Source organism: Panulirus ornatus, chromosome 51 (genome assembly GCF_036320965.1).
Source record: "Panulirus ornatus isolate Po-2019 chromosome 51, ASM3632096v1, whole genome shotgun sequence".
NCBI classification, from domain to species: Eukaryota; Metazoa; Arthropoda; class Malacostraca; order Decapoda; family Palinuridae; genus Panulirus; species Panulirus ornatus.
The window spans coordinates 6,548,926-6,571,275 of NC_092274.1; the positions used below are offsets into that span (position 1 = coordinate 6,548,926).

The 22,350-nt window shown below is 49.3% G+C and overlaps 1 protein-coding gene and 1 long non-coding RNA gene across 5 annotated transcripts in view; one reads left to right on the plus strand and one right to left on the minus strand.

Moving 5' to 3' along the window:
• LOC139764909 (uncharacterized) overlaps positions 1-13,565 on the plus strand; it is a 170,622-nt gene extending 157,057 nt beyond the window's left edge. Inside the window, exon 3 of the long non-coding RNA XR_011716487.1 lies at positions 11,779-13,565. This is a non-coding gene — a long non-coding RNA (uncharacterized lncRNA). The remainder of the gene's footprint in view (positions 1-11,778) is intronic.
• The window catches only part of LOC139764908 (latrophilin Cirl-like), a 256,100-nt gene that overhangs the window by 138,568 nt on the left and 95,182 nt on the right, over positions 1-22,350 (minus strand). For all 4 annotated transcript variants that reach the window (XM_071691979.1, XM_071691980.1, XM_071691977.1 and 1 more), the window contains exon 2: positions 14,756-14,884. In XM_071691979.1, coding sequence (XP_071548080.1) covers positions 14,756-14,884 — 129 coding nt within the window. The remainder of the gene's footprint in view (positions 1-14,755; positions 14,885-22,350) is intronic.

A 22,350-nucleotide genomic window follows, 5' to 3' on the forward strand; every position in this document is an offset into this window, starting at 1 on the left:
ATACGATGGTTTCTGGGGTCTTCTACTCCCACAGCTGAGTCTGGGATCTTACCATACCATGGTTTCTGGGGTCTTTTATCCCCACAGCTGGGTCTGGGACCTTACCTTACCATACGATGGTTTCTGGGGTCTTGTACCCCTACAGCTGGGTCTGGGACCTTACCTTACGACGGTATCGGAGGTCCTTTATGCTCCCCGAACCCAACATCTGGGTCTTCGCCAGACGTTGAAGACCATTAACTATTATGTCATCAAACGTCTTTCACTGCAGTGGTTTAATCCGCCGAGTGCGACAGTGAACTCATCGACCACGACAGCATAACAGGCTGGGGCTAATTTGAACTCCAGGCCTCGCGCAGATATTGTGCCACGAGAGATCGTGAGTTTTGCCAAGGAAAGCTGTCGGATCCCGTGTGAGACACAGGGAATCACTTTCAACATGGCATGAAGGGGCTTGATCCGGACGCTCCCACAGGCCAGAACTGATGCCTGGTGAGGTCTTCTGGGGTTCCTCTCTACCCCCCCCCCCCTCCCAACACAGCCCGGCCAGGGCCCAGGGTGTTCGAGTGGGTCGTTGGTCAGCCAAGCTGTTGGTAGCCGCATCCCGCAGGCCCACATAACACCCTCCCACAGCCGCCTGACTGGGCCGGGAAACTTTGTTGCTACTTGTCCAGTGCACTCTTAAACTTCTCTACCGTCCATCCAATATTCTCGTTTTTTTAGTGGTGGCAAGGCAAGGTGTTGAAAAGTCTTGGGGGCGTCCCCCCAAAGTTTTCCATGCCCGTCTTGCCAGTGTGATCCTATTTCCAAGCGTAAGACAGGGAACCGTACCTTAAGAGGATTTTCCAATTCCGCATGATGATATATCTCTCTCTCCCGTCTGCACTTCAGGGATTACAGCCTCAGAGATTTCAGCCGTTCCTGGCATGATGAAGTCCGACAGATCTTTTAAAACTGTGTCATCATGTGCACTTGGGTGCGCCGGTATGATCCACGGGCACGGTGGAGGCGGCGTGACCCCCGAGACCTGATGACCCCTTGAGTGTAATGTCAAAGGTCACTTCCATCACATTCGCGCAGTGCAGGCGCAGAAGAGGCCACGCGCCCACAGGCTCTGCAGTGGAGGTGCCCAGGGAGCACCTCCTCTCTCCCAACCCTCCTCATATCGCTTTACCGCCGCTGTGTTCCCGGCGACGAGAGAGTGTCACATACACGAGCACCTGGCGATCAAGTCGCCACCACCGCCGGCCGCCCCTCCTCCTCCTTCCCTCCACACACATTCCTCAGCTCTGTTCGGGGGCAGCTGTCGTTGGAGGGGGGCGCCCCGCCCCCCTCCTCAGGCCACCCAGCTCTTTCCTGCAGGGGGGCGACACACGAGAGTCGTGCGGTTGAAGGGTGGTCGTCTCCCCACCGCACATGAACCCTTACGAACGCCTCCGACAGCTTGCACACGGCAGGAGGGGTGAAGGGTGACACAGAGAGAGAGAGAGAGAGAGAGAGAGAGAGAGAGAGAGAGAGAGAGAGAGAGAGAGAGAGAGAGGGCGCCCCCGCCCCCCCCTCTCTGAAACCACTATGACACCACCTCAAACCCTCAGCTCCCCCCCTTACAGTCACCCCGAACAGCTGCTGGGCGCACTAACCCCCTCCCTGCCCCCATGCAAGTATACATACGATACCCACCTCACCTAACCTACCTGTACATTCCCATCGCCCTCGCTAATCCAGCCAGACGCCCACAAAGCCGCCCACACACCCGACGCCCACGCTTAGGGGATTAGCGGTGGGCGAGCAATGCGACACTCGTCTATGTGCTGGTGTGCCCCCCTGGCTACGGGGTGGAGAGGGTACCGAACCCCCCATTCCTGCCTGCACACCTTGGCGACACCTCTGCCAATACGCCACCAAGACCGGGTCGAGCTACGCATAACGCAGCTCTCGCCCCTCCTTCCACGACATCCGAAGCACTACCCCATAAGAAGCCTCTTGGGAGAGCCCAATTGCCCCCCCCCCCGGTCGACGCGAGCGATTGGAAGCTATTGCCAATTTTCAGTCGCCAATCATCAGTCCTCAACAATGATGAATCGTTTTCTTTTTTTCCATATTTTTCAACGTCTTTTTTTTTTTTTTTTTCCTAGTGGTCGTGGAGACGGACAGGTAAGCGTATATTGAAAAAATCAAGTCGTGGCAACGTGTAAGCCCGCATAGTACATGGTCCAGGCATGGAGGGCGCTGGTAGCCCCTTGGGGGCGGGAGGGAGGGGATGGTTGGATGCATCAGGTTTCCCGTTCTTTTCAAATTACAATGAACAGGGCGCGTTTTCTTTTGAGACGCCACCAGAGAGGGGGGTAACTTGATCGTTTTCTCATGTGAATGGGTTTCGGGTGGCCGGTATACATGTCATACGAATTTAATATCTACCTTGCATCAGAGAAGCCCCTTTTTTTAAAGGTTGTGATTTTACGACAGCGTTCGGATAGAAAGAATATATTTTAAGTTTTACATAATCATTAAAATATGATTTTGTTCTACTGCTAATGAGGCCTAGTTAAAGCGCCTACCGTGTACCTCTTTTCTACGTAAATATGTACGGAATATTATAATTCGTCTTAGGATAAGTTCTGATAATCGGTTAGAAATCAATAATAAGAGTTGCGACAGTGGATACGTAATCTTACACCGCCCAGAGATCCCGTCCGAAACCCATTTTCTACGGGTTCCAATCATGATTGCGACTGAAGTAATACCAGAAAGTTCTGTTAAGATGAATTCTCCGCCGCTGCTGAAACATGGAAGCTGCTCCCTCCCTCCATTGGAAAAAAGTATAGCCTTTATCCGCTTTATTTCACAATTCGTCAGTGCAAATCGTATTAGGTCAGTGAGTTCGTATATGACGGTGGTGGTGGCGCCGCCATGCGGCAAGCAGTGGAACTAAGACCACATCAAGGGGCGTGCTGGAGGAGGAAGGAGGAGGAGGTCTGTTGATGTTACGTTAGGTTAGGTTAGGTTAGGTTAGGTTAGGCTTGGTTAGATAAGATTAGATTAGGTTAGGGTAGGCTTGGTTAGATTAGGTTAGATTAGGCTTGGTTAGATAAGGTTAGATTAGGTTAGGTTAGGTTAGGTTAGGTTAGGTTAGGTTAGGTTAGGTTAGGTTAGGTTAGGCTTGGTTAGATAAGATTAGATTAGGTTAGGGTAGGCTTGGTTAGATTAGGTTAGATTAGGCTTGGTTAGATAAGGTTAGATTAGGTTAGGTTAGGTTAGGTTAGGCTTGGTTAGATAAGATTAGATAAGGTTAGGGTAGGCTTGGTTAGATTAGGTTAGATTAGGCTTGGGTAGATAAGGTTAGATTAGGTTAGGTTAGGTTAGGTTAGGTTAGGTTAGGCTTGGTTAGATTAGGTTAGATTAGGCTTGGGTAGATAAGGTTAGATTAGGTTAGGTTAGGTTAGGTTAGGTTAGGTTAGGTTAGGTTAGGCTTGGGTAGATAAGGTTAGATTAGGTTAGGTTAGGTTAGGTTAGGTTAGGTTAGGCTTGGTTAGATAAGATTAGATAAGGTTAGGGTAGGCTTGGTTAGATTAGGTTAGATTAGGCTTGGGTAGATAAGGTTAGATTAGGCTTGGGTAGATAAGGTTAGGTTAGGTTAGGTTAGGTTAGGTTAGGTTAGGCTTGGTTAGATAAGATTAGATTAGGTTAGGTTAGGTTAGGTTAGGTTAGGTTAGGTTAGGCTTGGTTAGATAAGATTAGATTAGGTTAGGGTAGGCTTGGTTAGATAAGGTTAGATTAGGCTTGGGTAGATAAGGTTAGATTAGGCTTGGTTAGGTTAGGTTAGGTTAGGTTAGGTTAGGTTAGGTTAGGCTTGGTTAGATAAGATTAGATTAGGTTAGGGTAGGCTTGGTTAGATAAGGTTAGATTAGGCTTGGTTAGATTAGGTTAGATTAGGCTTGGGTAGATAAGGTTAGGTTAGGTTAGGGTAGGCTTGGTTAGATAAGGTTAGATTAGGCTTGGTTAGATTAGGTTAGATTAGGCTTGGGTAGATAAGGTTAGATTAGGCTTGGTTAGGTTAGGTTAGGTTAGGTTAGGTTAGGTTAGGTTAGGTTAGGTTAGGCTTGGTTAGATAAGTTAGATTAGGTTAGATTAGGCTTGGGTAGATAAGGTTAGATTAGGTTAGGTTAGGTTAGGTTAGGTTAGGTTAGGTTAGGTTAGGTTAGGGTAGGCTTGGTTAGATTAGGTTAGATTAGGCTTGGGTAGATAAGGTTAGATTAGGTTAGAGGAGGCTTGGTTAGATTAGGTCAGATTAGGCTTGGTGAGATAAGAGGCTAGATTAGGTTAGATTAGGCTAGATTAGGTAAGGTTAGGTTAGGTTAGGTTAGGTTAGGTTTCCTCGTGTCTCTCCCTCATTAGTTGAATCATTATAAGGCAAGTGTTGCTTTAAGCTGTTCGAGACGCAGCTTGGCTAGGTGGGGCCCCGTCTTGTTTAATACAGGAGTACTGTCTGTGCCATATATATATATATATATATATATATATATATATATATATATATATATATATATATATATATATATATATATATTTTTTTTATACTAATCGCCATTTCCCACATTAGCGAGGTAGCGTTAAGAACAGAGGATGAGGACTGGGCCTTTGAGGGAATATCCTCACCTGGCCCCTTTCTCTGTTTCTTCTTTTGGAAAAAAAAAAAAAAAAATATATATATATATATATATATATATATATATATATATATATATATATATATATTATTAATATTATTATTATTATATATATATATATATATATATATATATATATATATATATATATATATATATATATATATATATATATATATTCCTATGAGTCCACGGGAAAATGAAGCACGATAAGTTCCCAAGTGCACTTTCGTGTCATAATCACATCATCAGGGGAGACACAAGAGAGAAATATAACAGTCAGTTGATATACATCGAGGAGACGAAGCTAGGACGCCATTTGGTAAACATGTAGGAACATGGAGGCCGTTTTCTGGGAGGAAGGAACAATAGGAGGAGAAAAGAGAAGAGCCGGATGTGTGTAGGTGAGCTCATAGGCTTCGTCTCTATCCAGATTTGTGGGGGCTAGGCTGCTGCGACGGGCTGGGACCGCGGGACAACCGGGTTCGATGCCCTGAAATGTCCTCGTCCAATGCTAGAGAGAGAGAGAGAGAGAGAGAGAGAGAGAGAGAGAGAGAGAGAGAGAGAGAGAGAGAGAGAGAGAGAGAGAGCGCTACCTACCTACCTACTTACCTATCTATCTACCTGCCTACGAGTTATCTATCAGTACCTACGATGGGATTTGGCCCATGATGGTAGAGGCTAAGGCGAAGTGTGGTCGGTGTATACACGGGGAATCATCCTCTCACCTGGTGTCACACCTGCATTACGTAGCGACTCGTGTGTGTCTCAGGTCGTCTGGTACTGACTTAACCCACTTGTCAAGTGTCCTCTCTTAAAGGTTTGTGTGCCGTGCCATTTCCCCGCGTTAGTGAGGTAGCGTTAAGAACAGAGGTGCTGAGCCTTTGAGGGGATATCCTCACTTGGCCCTCCTCTGTTCCTTCTTTTGGAAAATTAAAAACGAGAGGGGAGGATTTCCAGCCCCCCCCTCTGCTTCCTCCCCTTTTTAGTCGCCTTCTACGACACGCAGGTAATACGTGAGAAGTATTCTTTCTCCCCTATCCCCAGGGATATATATATATATATATATATATATATATATATATATATATATATATATATATATATATATATATATATATATTGCCTGATAGACTGAGATCTATGCGATTGAAATAATAGATAGAGACAGACTTTGGAGAGTCAGTGGGGTTTCAGGAGGGGTGTAGAGATTTTTTGAACATCCTTTGTGATAGACCTTTGAGAGGGAGGGTGGACCGAGTGTCGTCCAGTTGACAGAGGCCTTAGGGACGGTATTACGGATGTCCAAAGTCCATTAAAAAAGTGGTAAATGCAGTGGGAAGTTACATGCGAAGAGGGTGAGGAAGGGGTACTGGGACCTGAGCATATTGAGGAGGATGCGAGGCGTGCGCTGGATACAATGAATTGGAACGATATGGTATGCGTGGAGGGTTGACGGGCCGTGCATGCGGTGAACTTAGGGAGGGAGGAAAGCCCCCCTGGCACATGCATTATACAGGAGAGAAGTCTGGGCGGCGCTATGCATAGGATCGCGATCGCCTTCATGGTTTTCTCTTACTCTGAATGACCCAGTTCCCGTTTTCTGTCGGTCTTGTTTACGAATGGGAATGACAGGTTTTTGACTTCCACCACGATGTAGAGATAGATAGATAGATAGATAGATTGATGAGAGAGAGAGAGAGAGAGAGAGAGAGAGAGAGAGAGAGAGAGAGAGAGAGAGAGAGAGAGAGAGACTCAAAAAAAAAAAAACATGCGTTCGCATCCCTAGCCACACTTACACACGCCTCTGGCCACACTTACACACGCCCTGGCCACACTTACACACACCCCTGGCCACACTTACACACGCCCCTAGCAACACTTACACCCACCCCTGGCCACACTTACACCCACCTCAGACCACACTTACACCCACCCCTGGCCACACTTACACCCACCCCTGGCTACACTTACACCCACCCCTGGCTACACTTACACACGCCCCTGGCCCCCTGGCTACACTTACACACGCCCCTGGCCCCCTGGCTACACTTACACACGCCCCTGGCCACCCCAGCTGTGACAACCCGGCCTCCTTGGCCATGTCTAGGGGTATATGGGGGTAGCCAATACAAGCCCCCCCTCTTCCAATCGTGGGCAACGGCGACTCCTCAAACCCTCGCCCACTCTGCTGCCGTGGGTTCCCGCAGCTCCGCCCATTCCCTGCTCTAGCCACCCACCCCAGCCACCCATTCCCATCCCAGCCCATCTGTCTTCGTGAACCATCCCACCCATTCCCTGCTCGAACCCATCCCCACCCCCCTCCCCACACACAAACCTCTCTACAAGAACACCCGCGCGCTGTGCCCGCCCAGGACCCGGAAGAACGCCCACACACGCCCGCGAAGCGCGCCCATACAAATGCCATGCTGCTGTCGTAAATCTGTGTGTGTGTGTGTGTGTGTGTGTGTGTGTGTGTGTGTGTGTGTGTGTGTGTGTGTGCAACCGCGTTCTGCAACATGTTGACCTGAGTATGCAAATTTATTGTGAAGAGATCCCCAGTGAGCGGGTGGAGGTGGTAGTGGCGTGGTAGTGGTAGGTGGTAGTGGTGTGGTAGTAGGTGGTGTGGTGATGGTAGGTGGTAGTGGTGGTGGTAGGTGGTGTGGTAGTGGTAGGTGGTGTGGTGGTGGTAGGTGGTGTGGTGGTGGTAGGTGGTGTGGTGGTGGTAGGTGGTAGTGGTGTGGTGGTAGGTGGTGTGGTGGTGGTAGGTGGTAGTGGTGTGGTGGTAGGTGGTGTGGTGGTGGTAGGTGGTGTGGTGGTGGCAAGTGGTGTGGTAGTGGTAGGTGGTAGTGGTCGATAGTAGGTGGTGTGGTAGTGGTAGGTGGTAGTGGTGTGGTAGTAGGTGGTGTGGTAGTGGTAGGTGGTTGGTGTGGTGGTAGGTGGAAAGGGTTCGATTCTCAGGGACGCCTGCCTGCCTGCCTTTGCCCAACTACCCTTTTATAAGAATATAGTCACCCCCGCCCCCCTTCATCTGATGACCAACCCCCTCTCCCATTTTCTACGGAGGGGAACGAGCGATTAGGTCGTTCGAGAAAGTGGGAATGGGCGAACTTTTCTCTTGAGTCCATGACAGAAGATGGAACGAGGCGGGGCCCCCACGCGCCCCCATAGAATTCGCCTCGGAGCAGATCTGTCATCTCGATATACGGCGATGAATAGAGACATCGTGTGTGTGTGTGTGTGTGTGTGTGTGTGTGTGTGTGTGTGTTGGCCAGCTAGCTACAGACATCACGACTCCCCTCCCCTCCCCCTTGTAGACGACCCTTGTGGTCGTACACCATATTGGATCCTCTCTGTCATGTCGTCTTGTCTGTCCCGTGTGCCTCGATGGTCTTTGGTTCCCTGTGACTCTTCGGGGGTTTGGGGGCCCAAGGCGGTCTTTGATCCCCCCCCCTTCGTCCATCGCAGAGCTACGTATGTGTCACATGAATCGTGTCCATATTGACTCAAGGTGGACTGAGAAAGATGGTATATCACAAAAGGCGTTTCTCTGTCCGGTCGACTTCATTCTCCACCCCACCCCACTCCCCTTCCTATTTCCCCGGCCGTCATCCCTAAAAAATATTAGAAAAAATTATAAAAAGAATCAAAATTTAAAATTTTCTGGAAATTTGATTTTTTTTGTCTTCAGAAAACTGTGAAAATAACATTTTATGAGCTCCAACATAGTTCTTAAATGCACCCCTTTACCCCCCCTTGCAATAAAAGAAAAAATTCTACACAATTTAAAATTCTGTGGAAATTAATTTTTTTTTTCTGTCTTCAGAAAACTGTAAAAATAACTTTTTATAAGCCCCACCATAGTCCTGAATATCTCATTCCCCCTTCAGAAAAAAGATAAAAAATATGTAAAATATAAAATTTTACGGAAATTAAAATTTTATTCTTCACAAAACTATGAAAATAAAATTTTAGAACCCCCACCACCGTATCGAAGCCACAACCCCCCCCCCCGAAATATCTTCTAAATTTAAAATTCTAAGGAAATTAAAATTTTTATCCAGGAAACTATTTTTTTTTTTTAACGAGCCACTATCATCGTTCTGTGAATGCCTCCCTTTCCTCACAATTTAAAAAAAAATCTTTAGAATTTAAAATTGTGGAAATTTAATTTTTTTTTTTCTTCTGGAAACTATTAAAATAACATTTGACAAAGCTCCGCCATCGTTCTGAATTACCCATATGGACTCCCCAAACTAGAGAGAGAGAAAAAAAAAAGAAAGAAAAGTGCAGGAGAAAGAAAAACTTATGTTTAAGGAGTTAGAAGAAGCGTTTAATGATACGGGGCCGAGAACCCGTCGCTTTCTTGGCCTACGCATTGCCTCGCTTTGCAGTGTGGTGTCCCTTGATGGTGCCTCTCAAGGCGTAACAGTGAACAACGTCGGCCTTCAAGCTATTCCTCCAGTCGCCATCGCATGTGGTCTACGGCTAAGATAGGCTACAGGTAATTGAGGCGCCCCGACTCGTACCAAAGGCTTTAAGGGTGATTATTCAAGACGTTGAATTATACCTGCCACCCATCTGGACCTACGCAGAAGATGTTACCCCGTTTTCTGAAGCAGTCACTGTTCGAAAGGAATTTAACCCGACGTCAGAACAGTCGTGGTTCGAGTCTTTGGTCTCCATTTCCTGTTAATGTTTACAGTGCCACACATGTGGACGCCCGTGGTGTATCGGTTAGCGTTCCTGACCATGAAGCATTCCCGGGGGCCTCCCCGTCCAAGGCCGTGCGTGGCATAGGTTCGAATCCTGGTTGCGGCCACTCGGTCCACAGTCAACCCAGCTGTTCATCCGCCCCTAAGGGGTTGGGTCGATCAAAAAGGTATCTATCTCAGGCTAGGGTATATATATATATATATATATATATATATATATATATATATATATATATATATATATATATATATATATATATATATATTATACTATTCGCCATTTCCCGAGTTAGCGAGGTAGCGTTTAGAACAGAGGACCGAGCCTTTGAGGGAATATCCTCACTTGGCCCCCTTCTCTGTTCCTTCTTTAGGAAAACGTAAAAACGAGAGGGGAGGGTTTCCATCCCCCCCGCTCCCTCCCCTTTTTAGTCGCCTTCTAAGACACGCAGGGAATACGTGGCAAGTATTCTTTCTCCCCTATCCCCAGGGACAATATATATATATATATATATATATATATATATATATATATATATATATATATATATATATATATATATATATATATATATATATATATAAGAACACAGACGTGTAACACAGCAATGAGGACGGAGCCACATCACCTCACACAAGTCTTGTGCTTCACCTGTCGTTACCTCTCTGGGGGCCGTAGTCTTCATCTCTGGGGGGGGTCATAAATACCCCGTAGATCTGGCCTAACTTGTGGCCGACACGTTGCCCCTCCCCCCCCCTCACCCCCCCCCCCCCGCGCGGCATACCAACTCGGGATGGGGGTTCTGGGGGGGCTGAGGGTGGGTGGGTTGGGGTTGGGTAGGAGCGGACAAAAGGCTCTTGTGTTGTTCGCCCGGGCTGCGCGACCCAAGATGGGGTGCTCAGTCAACCCCATCATTTGCTGCCTTAATGTATTGTAATTGGCGGTGGTTAGGAGCACAGCTGCTAGCTAGCTCGTCCAACAACCCCCCCCCCCCCCCCCCCACCACCACCACTACCACCCCCCCCCCTTCACCCCCCCCTGCACCCCTCCCCCAGCCCGCCATTACTTCTCCATCCCCGCTGCTGCCGCCCGCGCCCCCTCTCCCTCACTCCCTCCCTCCCTCCGTCTTACTCTACCGGCCCTGACCTGCACACACACACACACACACACACACACACACACACACACACACACACACACACACTTCATCTAGGGGGTCACTCCGGGGGGGAGTAGTTGGGGGGATGGGTCACTGCTGAGTTGTGAGGTCACTGGGGGTGGGTCACTGCTGAGTTGTGAAGTCACTGGGGGTGGGTCATTGCTGAGTTGTGTGGTCACTGGGGGTGGGGGTCACTACTGAGTTGTGAGGTCACTGGGGGTGGGTCACTGCTGAGTTGTGAGGTCACTGGGCGTGGGTCACTGCTGAGTTGTGTGGTCACTAGGCGTGGGTCACTGCTGAGTTGTGAGGTCACTAGGGTCATTGCTGAGTTGTGAGGTCACCAGGGGGGGGGAGGGTCACTGCTGGGTAGTGAGGTCACCTCCGGTGTGTGAGTGTGATGCCTCAGATGTTGTGTTAATAAGGTCTCTCGCAGCTGACGGGGGAGGACACAGGCCGCTGCAGGAGACACACGGGCGAGGTAACTCACTTGGGTCAACTTTTTTGAGCTTTCCGTGTCCGCTTCGCCTCATAGCGACGTCGGAGGGTCGTCTGTCCCTCCAGCTCCAGGGAGTACGTGGAGAGGGACCGCATGGTGACGCCCCTAAACTGTTACGCAGACGAAGGCCTGGCCGCAGACAGCGTGAGGGAGCTGTGTCGCAGACCTGAACCAAGAGACATAAGTCATTGGAGGTCTTCTACCCCCCCCCCAGCTGGCTTTGGCTAAGCCCCAGCTTGCCGAGAGTGTTGGTCGACCAGACTGTTGGTGGTCGCGCGTCCCACGGGACATCGGCAGACCTGCTGGTCGAACGCACTTCACTATATATTCATCAAGGGCCGTTTTAAATGGCCCTTGTGTAACCCATAGTGTTTCTGATGGCTACGAGCAATGTTATGATTAGTCTTGTGTGCTTGGAACTGAAGGTTCCATATTGCATCATCATATTTCAAAGGTAACATTTTATGGTCTGGCTGTCGTGTTAGTAGGGGTTTATTTGCATAAGTGGGTTGGAAACCACTCCTTCTAATATTTTTTTTTTTTTCGGGTAGATAATGCTACACCTCTCCAGTTTGTTCCCCAGAGAGTACAGTGTTTCATTTCCCATACCTCGACCATAGTGGCTGTGAAATATCTTTTGCACTCTTTCTAACTGTGAAATGCCACCAGCCTTGAAATGTGATGTTAGTACACAACACTGCTCTACTTATGAGAGTGTAATTGTTTTTTGTCTTCTCTCGAAGGTCCGCAAGATCCGTGCTACCACAATTTTGGAGGAAGCAGCCGTTGTTTCAATTTGTTCGCTGAAGGTAAGTCGAACATTATCACTCCGAGGTTTTTCATCTCGTTTAACTGTATTTAATCATAAGGTAGTCATACACTTCTTTAGACTAAGACCATTTTTCAAGCAACTGAAGACCATATTTTGGTAGGCTGACAGCATTTTTAAGCGCATTTAGACCATTTCTGGAGGCAGAGCCCATTTTCAAACCAGTTTCTGAAGAGTTATCGACTTATGTATACGTAATAAGCATTATCAACCCAGTGAAATTACATTCACGTGTTAACTTTTGATTAATTTCAAACAAATTATTTCGTCTCTGGGGGAAAAAGAGTGAAGGAAAATATTTGTTTGAAAATATTTAATCTTTCTAAAAGCAAAACATATTGCTGACCTGTACGAATCTTGTGTATCGATCTGTTTGCACATACTCTGTGTGTGCGTGTGTGTGTGTGTGTGTGTGTGTGTGTGTGTGTGTGTGTGTGTGTGTGTTAGACGAGAATAATGCTGAGAAGTTTTGTTGGTGAGCGAGTGTGTATGGGTGGGCGATGAGTGGCTTTTAAGGTTAGGTACTTGTATAATATGAGGGTGTTCATGTGGGTGCAGACATGGCCAGTGTGGGCGTGTATACACGAGCTGTTGGGCACCGCAGTGGATCTGCATAACACAGGTGTAGTAGCGCATACCACACCAAGCATAAGTATACCAGTATACCAGCACGTACTCCTCCCACTAGCTGTATATACACACGAATAATCTCAGAACTCTATGGCTTCGAACCTGAGACTGCTCGCGGATTTTAATAACAGCCCTGGCAGCCATTAATGCGCATACTTAATGGTATTTTGGCCTTACATACGCTTGGTTCGTCTGAAAGCCTCGGCGTTGGGTAATTAAGAGTTTGGTTGGAGGGTGAGTGGTTTATGGCACAGGTAGCCCCAGCCGACTCCTGCTACAAGTAGCCCCTTGACGAACGCCAGCCCGGACTTATGGTAATGCCCGCACAAACCTTTCTGTAATTGTATATTAAACTACTTAACTACCCCCATAATGTTCAGGGGACCACCCACTCGCAGCTCTGCCATAGTCTACTGCCCAGGACCACGCTAGGCGTAGAGAAGGCCCTCCACCCTCGAAAGACCACCCTGTCTCAAGACGCAAACAACCAAGAACTGGTGTATCATAAACGCTGTATATAGACTACATCATCAGCGGAGGACGAGAAAAACTGGCATAGCCCTCTGCAGGAGCACTCCAGGCCCCAGTCAGTCGCTAACTGGAACGACCTGGCTGTAGAAGGGGGGCGAGAAGAGAAGGATTCGACCGGGCGCTATGAATCAGCGCCCCGAGATGGGATATTCACCCACAAATTTCCTCGAATCAGAATGCAGCTGCCGGCCTAAAGGCACGTTAGGATTGGCTGATGCGTTTCTACTCAGCAGCTCCATCGCCTTCCAGCAAACGCTGGGGCTTAGAGCAAAATAAATGGTGAACATCACAGCAGATTACAGACCATACTTGTCATTTATATTATAAATGCGGCAAAATTTAATTAAATCGTTCCTAGCTGCTACCCAATTACCAACAGGCTTGCCTGGGAAAGTGCCTCCCATTCAGAACCACGTTGAACAGTCGGGCACAAATTAACCATAAGGTATTTTGAGTTATAATAAATATGTCCACCTAATACCCAAGACTGGTCACACCAACCTCCCTTAACCACAGCTGAATTACACAACCCCACGCGAATAATAGAGCCTCCTATATATATATATATATATATATATATATATATATATATATATATATATATATATATATATATATATATATATATATATATAGTGCATATATGAACGCGCACTTTCATAGAATGCTTAATGCCCTCCAGCAGCGAGGACTCGAACCCGGGAACTTTTGCGTTGCAGTTGGGAACGCATGATGTAATATACATAAGAACGTTCTTATTTTAGTTAGTAAGATTGACATCTCGGCCCACACAACCAACTTTGCCAGTGCCTACCGCCCCATTAGCTCTCCCCTCTTTATTTCCCCTCCTTCCTCCCCTCTCCCATTACTTTTAAGTGAGTCCTGCTGTCCATGTATAACTCAGGGCCCTTTTTTTTGTTTGTTTAAAGTGTCTGTTGGCAGTTTTCGCTGGTTTAAAGGCGGCAATAAAACGAATGGCGGGGATCTCTGTCCGTCCTTCCCCCAATTCGTAATTCAGTGACTTTTTAACGAAGGTATTTGTGGCTGGGTATTCGACCAGTAACGTGTATTTGGCAGTGGTCGACAGGAAACACATACAGGGGGGAAACTTCATGAAACACACGTGGAAACGAAACAGATTGAAGCATAGAATGATAATAGTGATAATAGTGGTAATTGTGATCATGATAATTGGTAAGGACTTGGGGAGGTCTTCGAGAAGGGGGGGGGGGGTTATGATAATGATAATTGGTGGGGTCTTGAGGAGGTCTTCGAGAGGCGGGGTGGTTGGTCTTCTTCTTCCCCGCAAGGGCTGCTGGGTTGGGTCGTTGGTCGACCAGGCTGTTGGAAGACGCAGATCCAGAGATTGTGGCACAGCGTTGAGCAAATAGGGGGGGGCGCCGCCGCCGCGCGCGCTCGCCTGTCAGACTCTCCCAAGTTGCGATCGTGTCTATCCACTGACGCCGCCCTTCAGGTGAGGCTGGGGGAGGGGGTTGAGGTTGGGGAGGGAGGGAGGAAGGGAGGGAGGGAGGAATAATTCAGAAGGCCTTGGGGAGGTGGGGGGGAAGTGGGGCGCCTCGGCCTGCAGCCACAGACGCCCCTGGACTATACTGACGGTGCCGGAGGAGAGAGAGAGAGAGAGAGAGAGAGAGAGAGAGAGAGAGAGAGAGAGAGAGAGAGAGAGAGAGAGAGGGGCTCTCCTTCCCCCTCTCCTCAACCAATGGTCTTACCTGCTCGGGTTGTGGCTGGGGTCGTGGCCAGCAGGAGCGCTGGCAGAAGCAGGAGGAGGCTTGAGGAAGGTCGCCGGCAGGGGGCGCCGGGCCCCGCCGACCCTGCTCCGCCCATGGCGCTCACCACCTCTGCAAGGAAACGGAGAAGATGGTCGTTAGTCGAATTGCTACACACACACACACACACACACACACACACACACACACACACACACACCCTTGCTCTCGAAAGCACATTTCTGAGTAATTAGCTCGTAATGACCATGAACTACCAGTTCTGTAATACCCGTAATACCTCGGCTTTTTACTTGCAGCCGAAGGGCTGTTTAGATTCAATAACCAGTTCTTCATTAATTCATTTGTCATTGACTCTCACATGTGGTGAAAGCGAGTGTAAAAATTTCCCCTTCACTGTACAGACCGAACAGGTCATTATGATCACCTTGGCTACGTGAGAATGATGATCAATACGACCTAATTATATTCAAATGTATAAAATTGTAATTAACACATTTGTACGGCTATCAAACTTCTGATTCACTCATTTATATTTGGACAATGAGGACATGTTACTTTTCACTGGGGGGGATCCTTGGTGTAGTGGATGGCGTTGCCGACCATGGTGTCAGCACGCCCCAGCACGGGATCGAATCCGCATGGGTTCGTATCCTGGGGTTGTGGCGGTTGGCCCACACCCAACTCAGGTGTTCATCTTACCCCACCCCTTGTGCTTGTGTGTGTGTGTGTGTGTGTGTGTGTGTGTGTGTGTGTGTGTGTGTGTGTGTGTATGTGTGTGTTTATGTGTATATATATATATATATATATATATATATATATATATATATATATATCGTTAATAAGTTGGCCTTGATTAAGGCCTCAGCTGCCCGTGTCGTCTCAGCTAACATAAAATTAGAAAAAAAAAGATGTTTTAAACATTTGGCACATCTGCAAGTGCCTCAGGGTGAGGCCATCTGAGGGAGAGTAATGAGGGAAGGGAGAGGTGATGAGGGAGGGAGAGCAGAGATCATGAGGTGCGGTGAGGCAAGGAAAGGGAGAGAAGTGAGGAAGAAGATGAGGAGTTGGACTGAGGGAGATGTGGGAGGGAGAAGGGAGACATGATGGAGGAAGGGAGACATGATGGAGGAAGGAGGAGGAGGAAGAGAAAAGACATGATGGAGGAAAGAGGAGGAGGAAGAGTGAGACATGATGGAGGAAGGGAGGAGAAGGAGGATGAGGAGGGAGACATGATGGAGGAAGGGAGGATGAGGAGGAGGACTGATGGAGGAAGGGAGAAGGAGGATGAGGAGGGAGACATGATGGAGGAAGGGAGAAGGAGGAGGAGGAGGAGGAGGGAGACATGATGGAGGAAGGGAGAAGGAGGAGGAGGAGGAGGAGGGAGACATGACGGAGTAAGGTAGACATGATGGAGGAAGGAGGAGGAGAAGGAGGGAGACATGATGGAGGGAAGGAGGGAGAAGAAGGAGGAGGAGGGAGACACGATGGAGGGAGGGAGGGAGGTAGAGGATATAAGCGACAGGGAAATCGGAAACTTTCGCGCAATGTTTCCCCCTTCAGACACCGACACCCAAAATGAATTATCAATGTGGGTGTCCCAGTGTGGCCAGTGGTGGCCCCATATCTGCCACAGCACCTCCACCCGCCCCCTCACACACTCCCAGTGTGGCCAGTGGTGGCCCCATATCTGCCACAGCACCTCCACCCGCCCCCTCACACACTCCCAGTGTGGCCAGTGGTGGCCACCATACTTGCCACAGCACCTCCACCCGCCCCTCTCACACACTCCCAGTGTGGCCAGTGGTGGCCACCATATCTGCCACAGCGCCTCCACCCGCCCCCCTCACACACTCCCGGTGTGGCCAGTGGTGGCCACCATATCTGCCACAGCGCCTCCAGCTGCCCCTCTCACACACTCCCGGTGTGGCCAGTGGTGCTACCACCCCGCCCCGCCCCTCACACCACGGAGAGAGAGAGAGAGAGAGAGAGAGAGAGAGAGAGAGAGAGAGAGAGAGAGAGAGAGAGAGAGAGAGAGAGAGACCCAAACGCCCATATATATATATACACCATGGATCGTCCTCCTCGGCAGCTCATGGTCTGGCGGGTTCAACATGTGTCTTCGTTCGTCCCAATACCACCGGTGGACGTGGCTGACTTCCCGCACGGACCAGGCTCCCGAAATTCAAGCCACACTGGGCGGCGGAAGGCAACAACACTGGGCGGCGTAAGGGAAACATTGGGCGGCAGAAGGTAACACCAGACTGGGCGATGATATGGGTAGGGCGGGTGGCAGACAGTGGGCGTATGGGCGGCTGTAGGACTGGGCGTGGTGGGCGTGTGGGGAGGGTGCAGGGTAGTGGTGTGTGTGTGTGTGTGTGTGTGTGTGTGTGTGTGTGTGTAAGGGGGAGAGAGGGAGGGTAGTAGTGGAGCAAGCTCGTGGGTGGTGGGGTGGGTGGCGTTTATGGGCGGGCGTTTATGGCCTGCGTATACGCCGTGTACAGACCGCGGCGTCCCGTGCCCCGCGGGGCATTGTTTAAGCCAGGACGAAACACGACATCGTGTGTGTATGTGTGTGTGTGTGTGTGTGTGTGTGTGTGTGTGTGGCGCAGGGCGATAATGCATAAATAATCGTAGAAATACAAGATAAACAATGGAGTATCAAGGGGGCGTCATCTTAAATGCGTTGGGTTGTTTGAGAACACCTGAGTAATCTCGTCCATCGCTCCGTCTCTCTCTCTCTCTCTCTCTCTCTCTCTCTCTCTCTCTCTCTCTCTCTCTCTCTCTCTCTCTCAGAGAGAGAGAGAGAGGTCGATTCCTCGCCTCCCTCACCGCTCTCCCACAGGAGGACATGGCGGAGGAGGGGGTGAAGGAGGAGGGGTTTTTTTTGAGAAGAGGATCGGCGGGCGCGGTAAGGCAGACGCCCGTTGAGGACCTACCCCTCGCTGGACCACCTCCTCCTCCTCCTCCTCCTCCCACACACCTTCGCCCAGCCAGCCAGCCAACAAAGCGCTCCTCCCCGAAGCCGTGACTGTGAGAGCCATTACAATTTCACGGCGGCGGGGGCATTCGCCCTTTTACCACGTCCTCTCGTGACTGGAAACCCGACTGCTGGAGTCGCTGGGGCTTTGGGGCGCGAGAAAAGGGGGCCAGGCCATCGCTGGAGGTCGACTTCCTTCGCAGTGTGGGTCCTCCTCCTCCTCCTCCTCCTCCTCCCTGACGCTGCCCAGGACGAACTCAGGACCCGCGTCTCAAAGCCCTTCTGTTTTGCCCGTCGGAGAGGCAGAGAACACGTCTCCGTCAGGCCCTTAAGGGCGACTCAAGGCCCCCTAAGGGTTGTGTGAACGACAGGTCAGGTACACGTCTCCGTCAGGCCCTAAGGGCGACTCAGGGCCCTTAAGGGGCGTGTGAACGACGGGTCGTGTGTCGTGGGAGACCCGTGTCTTCGCGGATATGGTCCTCTGGTCTGCGCAGCCAGCGACCTGTGGTGTCCTGTGGCACTACCCGGTACACAGCCATCATCCACACGCCGTACACATCCTTACACGTACACAACCTTATACGTACACAGCCTTATACGTACACAGCGTTATACGTACACAGGCGCACTACCATGTACGAAAGACAAGCCACGCACGCACCACATGCTTCCACAACATGTAAAATTCCCTCTCATCGCACACACACACACAACCACACCCACACTCACACACCCACACACCCACACCCAGGACACGAACACCCAACCCACCGTCCCCCTCACCTCAAGATCCTCTCGACCGATCATCCACGGACGTAATCGTCCGTAATACACAGCTCTTCTTCCCCCCCCCCCGCGCCTCATATATCACTCGTCGACGCTAGTACACACACACACACCACCTCGGACATATATAACACACGGACATACGTTACATCCCAGGCCACAAGGGAGGAGGGAGTGGAGGTCGAGGGGTAAATTCCCATTTCCTAAATGTAACGTGAAATACCCCATGTTGACACAGGCCTGGAACCAGCCTCATGTACGTAAAACGAGTTTCGCTTCTCCCTAATACTTGCCTCATATACGTAAAACGAGTTTCGCTTCTCCCTAATACTTCATATATATATATTTATATTTTTTTTTCCCCGTCAGTAACAGAATGTGAATAGTGGTTCTCACACAGAGAATGAAGAGGGTGGACCCTGTGTGAGGTTTATGAGGGGGGAGAGTGGGGGTGTCTTTTACCCCCACTCCCCCTTAAAACCCTAGGATTGGGTCCCTGGCTGTGCTGGGTTGGGTCGTTTTCGGGTCGACCAGGCTGTTGGTGGAAGCCGCAGCCCCACAGCAGACCCCTCCCTCCCCCACACAAAGCCTTGACTGGTCTGGTACACCATGTAGGTACTTGTCAAGGATTCTGTTAAATGGGTTTGCTGTGCATCCCACAGTGTATCTGGCGGTGGTGGTGGTACGAGGAGGAGGAGGAGGAGGAGGAGGAGGAGGAGGAGGAGGAGAAGGAGGAGGAGAGGGAGAGATTATCATGGAAGAAGAGGTGTAGTCGACGATAGAGGAGTGAGAAACAGCTTCGAAAATGGTACAGCGAGACACACCAGGACATTGCAGACGAACCCATCGTCCACTAGGAATCTCCACGGTCCACACGGGTCTTCTTCACCAGGGCATTGCAAACGAACCCATCATCAGCTATGAATCTCCACGGACCACACGGGTCTTCACCACCAGGACATTGCAAACGAACCCATCATCAGCTATGAATCTCCGCGGACCACACGGGTCTTCTGCTCCCTCCCTCCCTCCCCTCCCCTCGGAGTTGGGTGCACCAGGCAGAGACCCGGCGCTCCCCCAGGTCTCCTCTCCCCCAGTTCAAACGAAAGTTATAATATACCACAAATCAACTGAGATGGCAAATTGCACTGGGGGTCTTCCCCCGCCGCGAGCACATCATCAGAGAATTAGCTGTCTTTGGGCGCGTGAAATGAGGGACAGGTCCACCACGACGGCGACGACGACGGAGTGATGCGCGACGCGTCGCCCACGCATCTCTGCGACGGGCGGTCGACCTGGACGAAACGACAGGGTCGAAGAACAGGATGATTTCGTCTGGTTCGACCTGGACGAAACGACAGGGTCGAAGAACAGGACGACTTCGTCTGGTTCGACCTGGACGAAACGACAGGGTAGAACAAGTCGACCTGGACGAAACGACAGGGTCGAAGAACAGGACGACTTCGTCTGGTTCGACCTGGACGAAACGACAGGGTAGAAGAACAGGACGATTTCGTCTGGTTCGACGTGGACGAAACGACAGGGTAGAACAAGTCGACCTGGACGAAATGACAGGGTAGAAGAACAGGACGACTTCGTCTGGTCGACCTGGACGAAACGACAGTGTAGAACAGGACTTCTTTAACTGGTCGACCTGGACAAAACGACAGGGTCGAAGAACATGATGACTTCGTCTGGTTCGACCTGGACGAAACGACAGGGTCGAAGAACAGGATGATTTCGTCTGGTTCGACGTGGACGAAACGACAGGGTAGAACAAGTCGACCTGGACGAAACGACAGGGTAGAACGGGACGACTTCAACTGGTCGACCTGGACGATTCGAAGGAGGCGAGTTGGACCACCGCCCAACACACACACACACACACACACACAGATACACACACACACACACACACACACACACACACACACACACACACACACACACACACACATTCAAGCAAGTCTTTTAAATGTCTTTTTTTTTTTCAATTCGTTCTATACAAGGCCTCTAAGATACATTCAGGCCTGGAGGGGCCCCTCCACTTGGGAGAAAATATACCTCGTGTTGATTGCTGTAGTTATTACTGGAAATAAAAGAAAAAAGATAGATATACATAAATGCATTATCCTCTGGTGTATCCGCATAACGAACGAACACAAGGCCAGAGTCTGTTCGTTAACATGGCACAAGGCCAGAGTCTGTTCGTTAACATGGCACAAGGCCAGAGTCTGTTTGTTAACATGGCACAAGGCCAGAGTCTGTTCGTTAACATGGCACAAGGCCAGAGTCTGTTCGTTAACCTGGCACAAGGCCAGAGTCTGTTCGTTAACATGGCACAAGGCCAGAGTCTGTTCGTTAACATGGCACAAGGCCAGAGTCTGTTCGTTAACATGACACAAGGCCAGAGTCTGTTCGTTAACCTGGCACAAGGCCAGAGTCTGTTCGTTAACCTGGCACAAGGCCAGAGTCTGTTCGTTAACATGGCACAAGGCCAGAGTCTGTTCGTTAACCTGGCACAAGGCCAGAGTCTGTTCGTTAACATGGCACAAGGCCAGAGTCTGTTCGTTAACCTGGCACAAGGCCGGAGTCTGTTCGTTAACCTGGCACAAGGCCCTCCCACAGTGCCACTGTGCCTCGCGAGTCTGCTACCAATACCAGAACACTACCAAGAAAGACTTATGTTTCCCCCCAAGCGTTTCGTCACATTTTTACCCCCAAGTGTTTCGTCACATTTTTACCCCCAAGTGTTTCGTCACATTTTTACCCCCAAGTGTTTCGTCACATTTTTACCCCCAAGTGTTTCGTCACATTTTTACCCCCAAGTGTTTCGTCACATTTTTACCCCCAAGTGTTTCGTCACATTTTTACCCCCAAGTGTTTCGTCACATTTTTCCCCCCAAGTGTTTCGTCACATTTTTACCCCCAAGTGTTTCGTCACATTTTTACCCTCAAGTGTTTCGTCACATTTTTACCCCCAAGTGTTTCGTCACATTTTTACCCCCAAGTGTTTCGTCACATTTTTACCCCCAAGTGTTTCGTCACATTTTTACCCCCAAGTGTTTCGTCACATTTTTACCCCCAAGTGTTTCGTCACATTTTTAAGTCTCGTGTTGCAGGGGAGGTGAGGCGTGGGGTTGTTCGCTATGGGGTTTTGATTGGCGTGGTTTCGTTGTGTGTGTCTGATGGTTTGGTCGTTAGGTGAATTGGATGCCTATCTGCGCACAAGAATTTGCATATCGTGAAAACTGGGGAATGTTCGGTGCTGTATACATACACACACACACACATATATATATATATATATATATATATATATATATATATATATGTAAACAATTCCCCTTGTCCACATAATAAGTTTATGATACACTCGTTGTCTGTGTTGGATAATCGCATGTTTACCAAATGGCGTCCTTAGCCACGTCTCTTCGCTGTATATCAACTGACTGTTATATTTCCCTCTTGTGTCTCCCCTGATGATGTGATTATGACACGAAAGTGCACTTGGGAACTTACTGTGTTTCATTTTCCCCCGTGGACTCTTAGGAATATACTTGATCACGCGCAAAATTGTGATCCTCTCCAGTATATATATATATATATATATATATATATATATATATATATATATATATATATATATATATATATATATATATATATATATATACCTTAGCCTAATCCAGATACCCATTTTATCGACCACCCCTTAGAGGTGGATGAAAAGCCGGGTTGACTGTGGACCGACTGGCCTCATCCGGGATTCGAACCTATGCACTCCTTTGTTTATATGGTCTGGTCTGGCAAT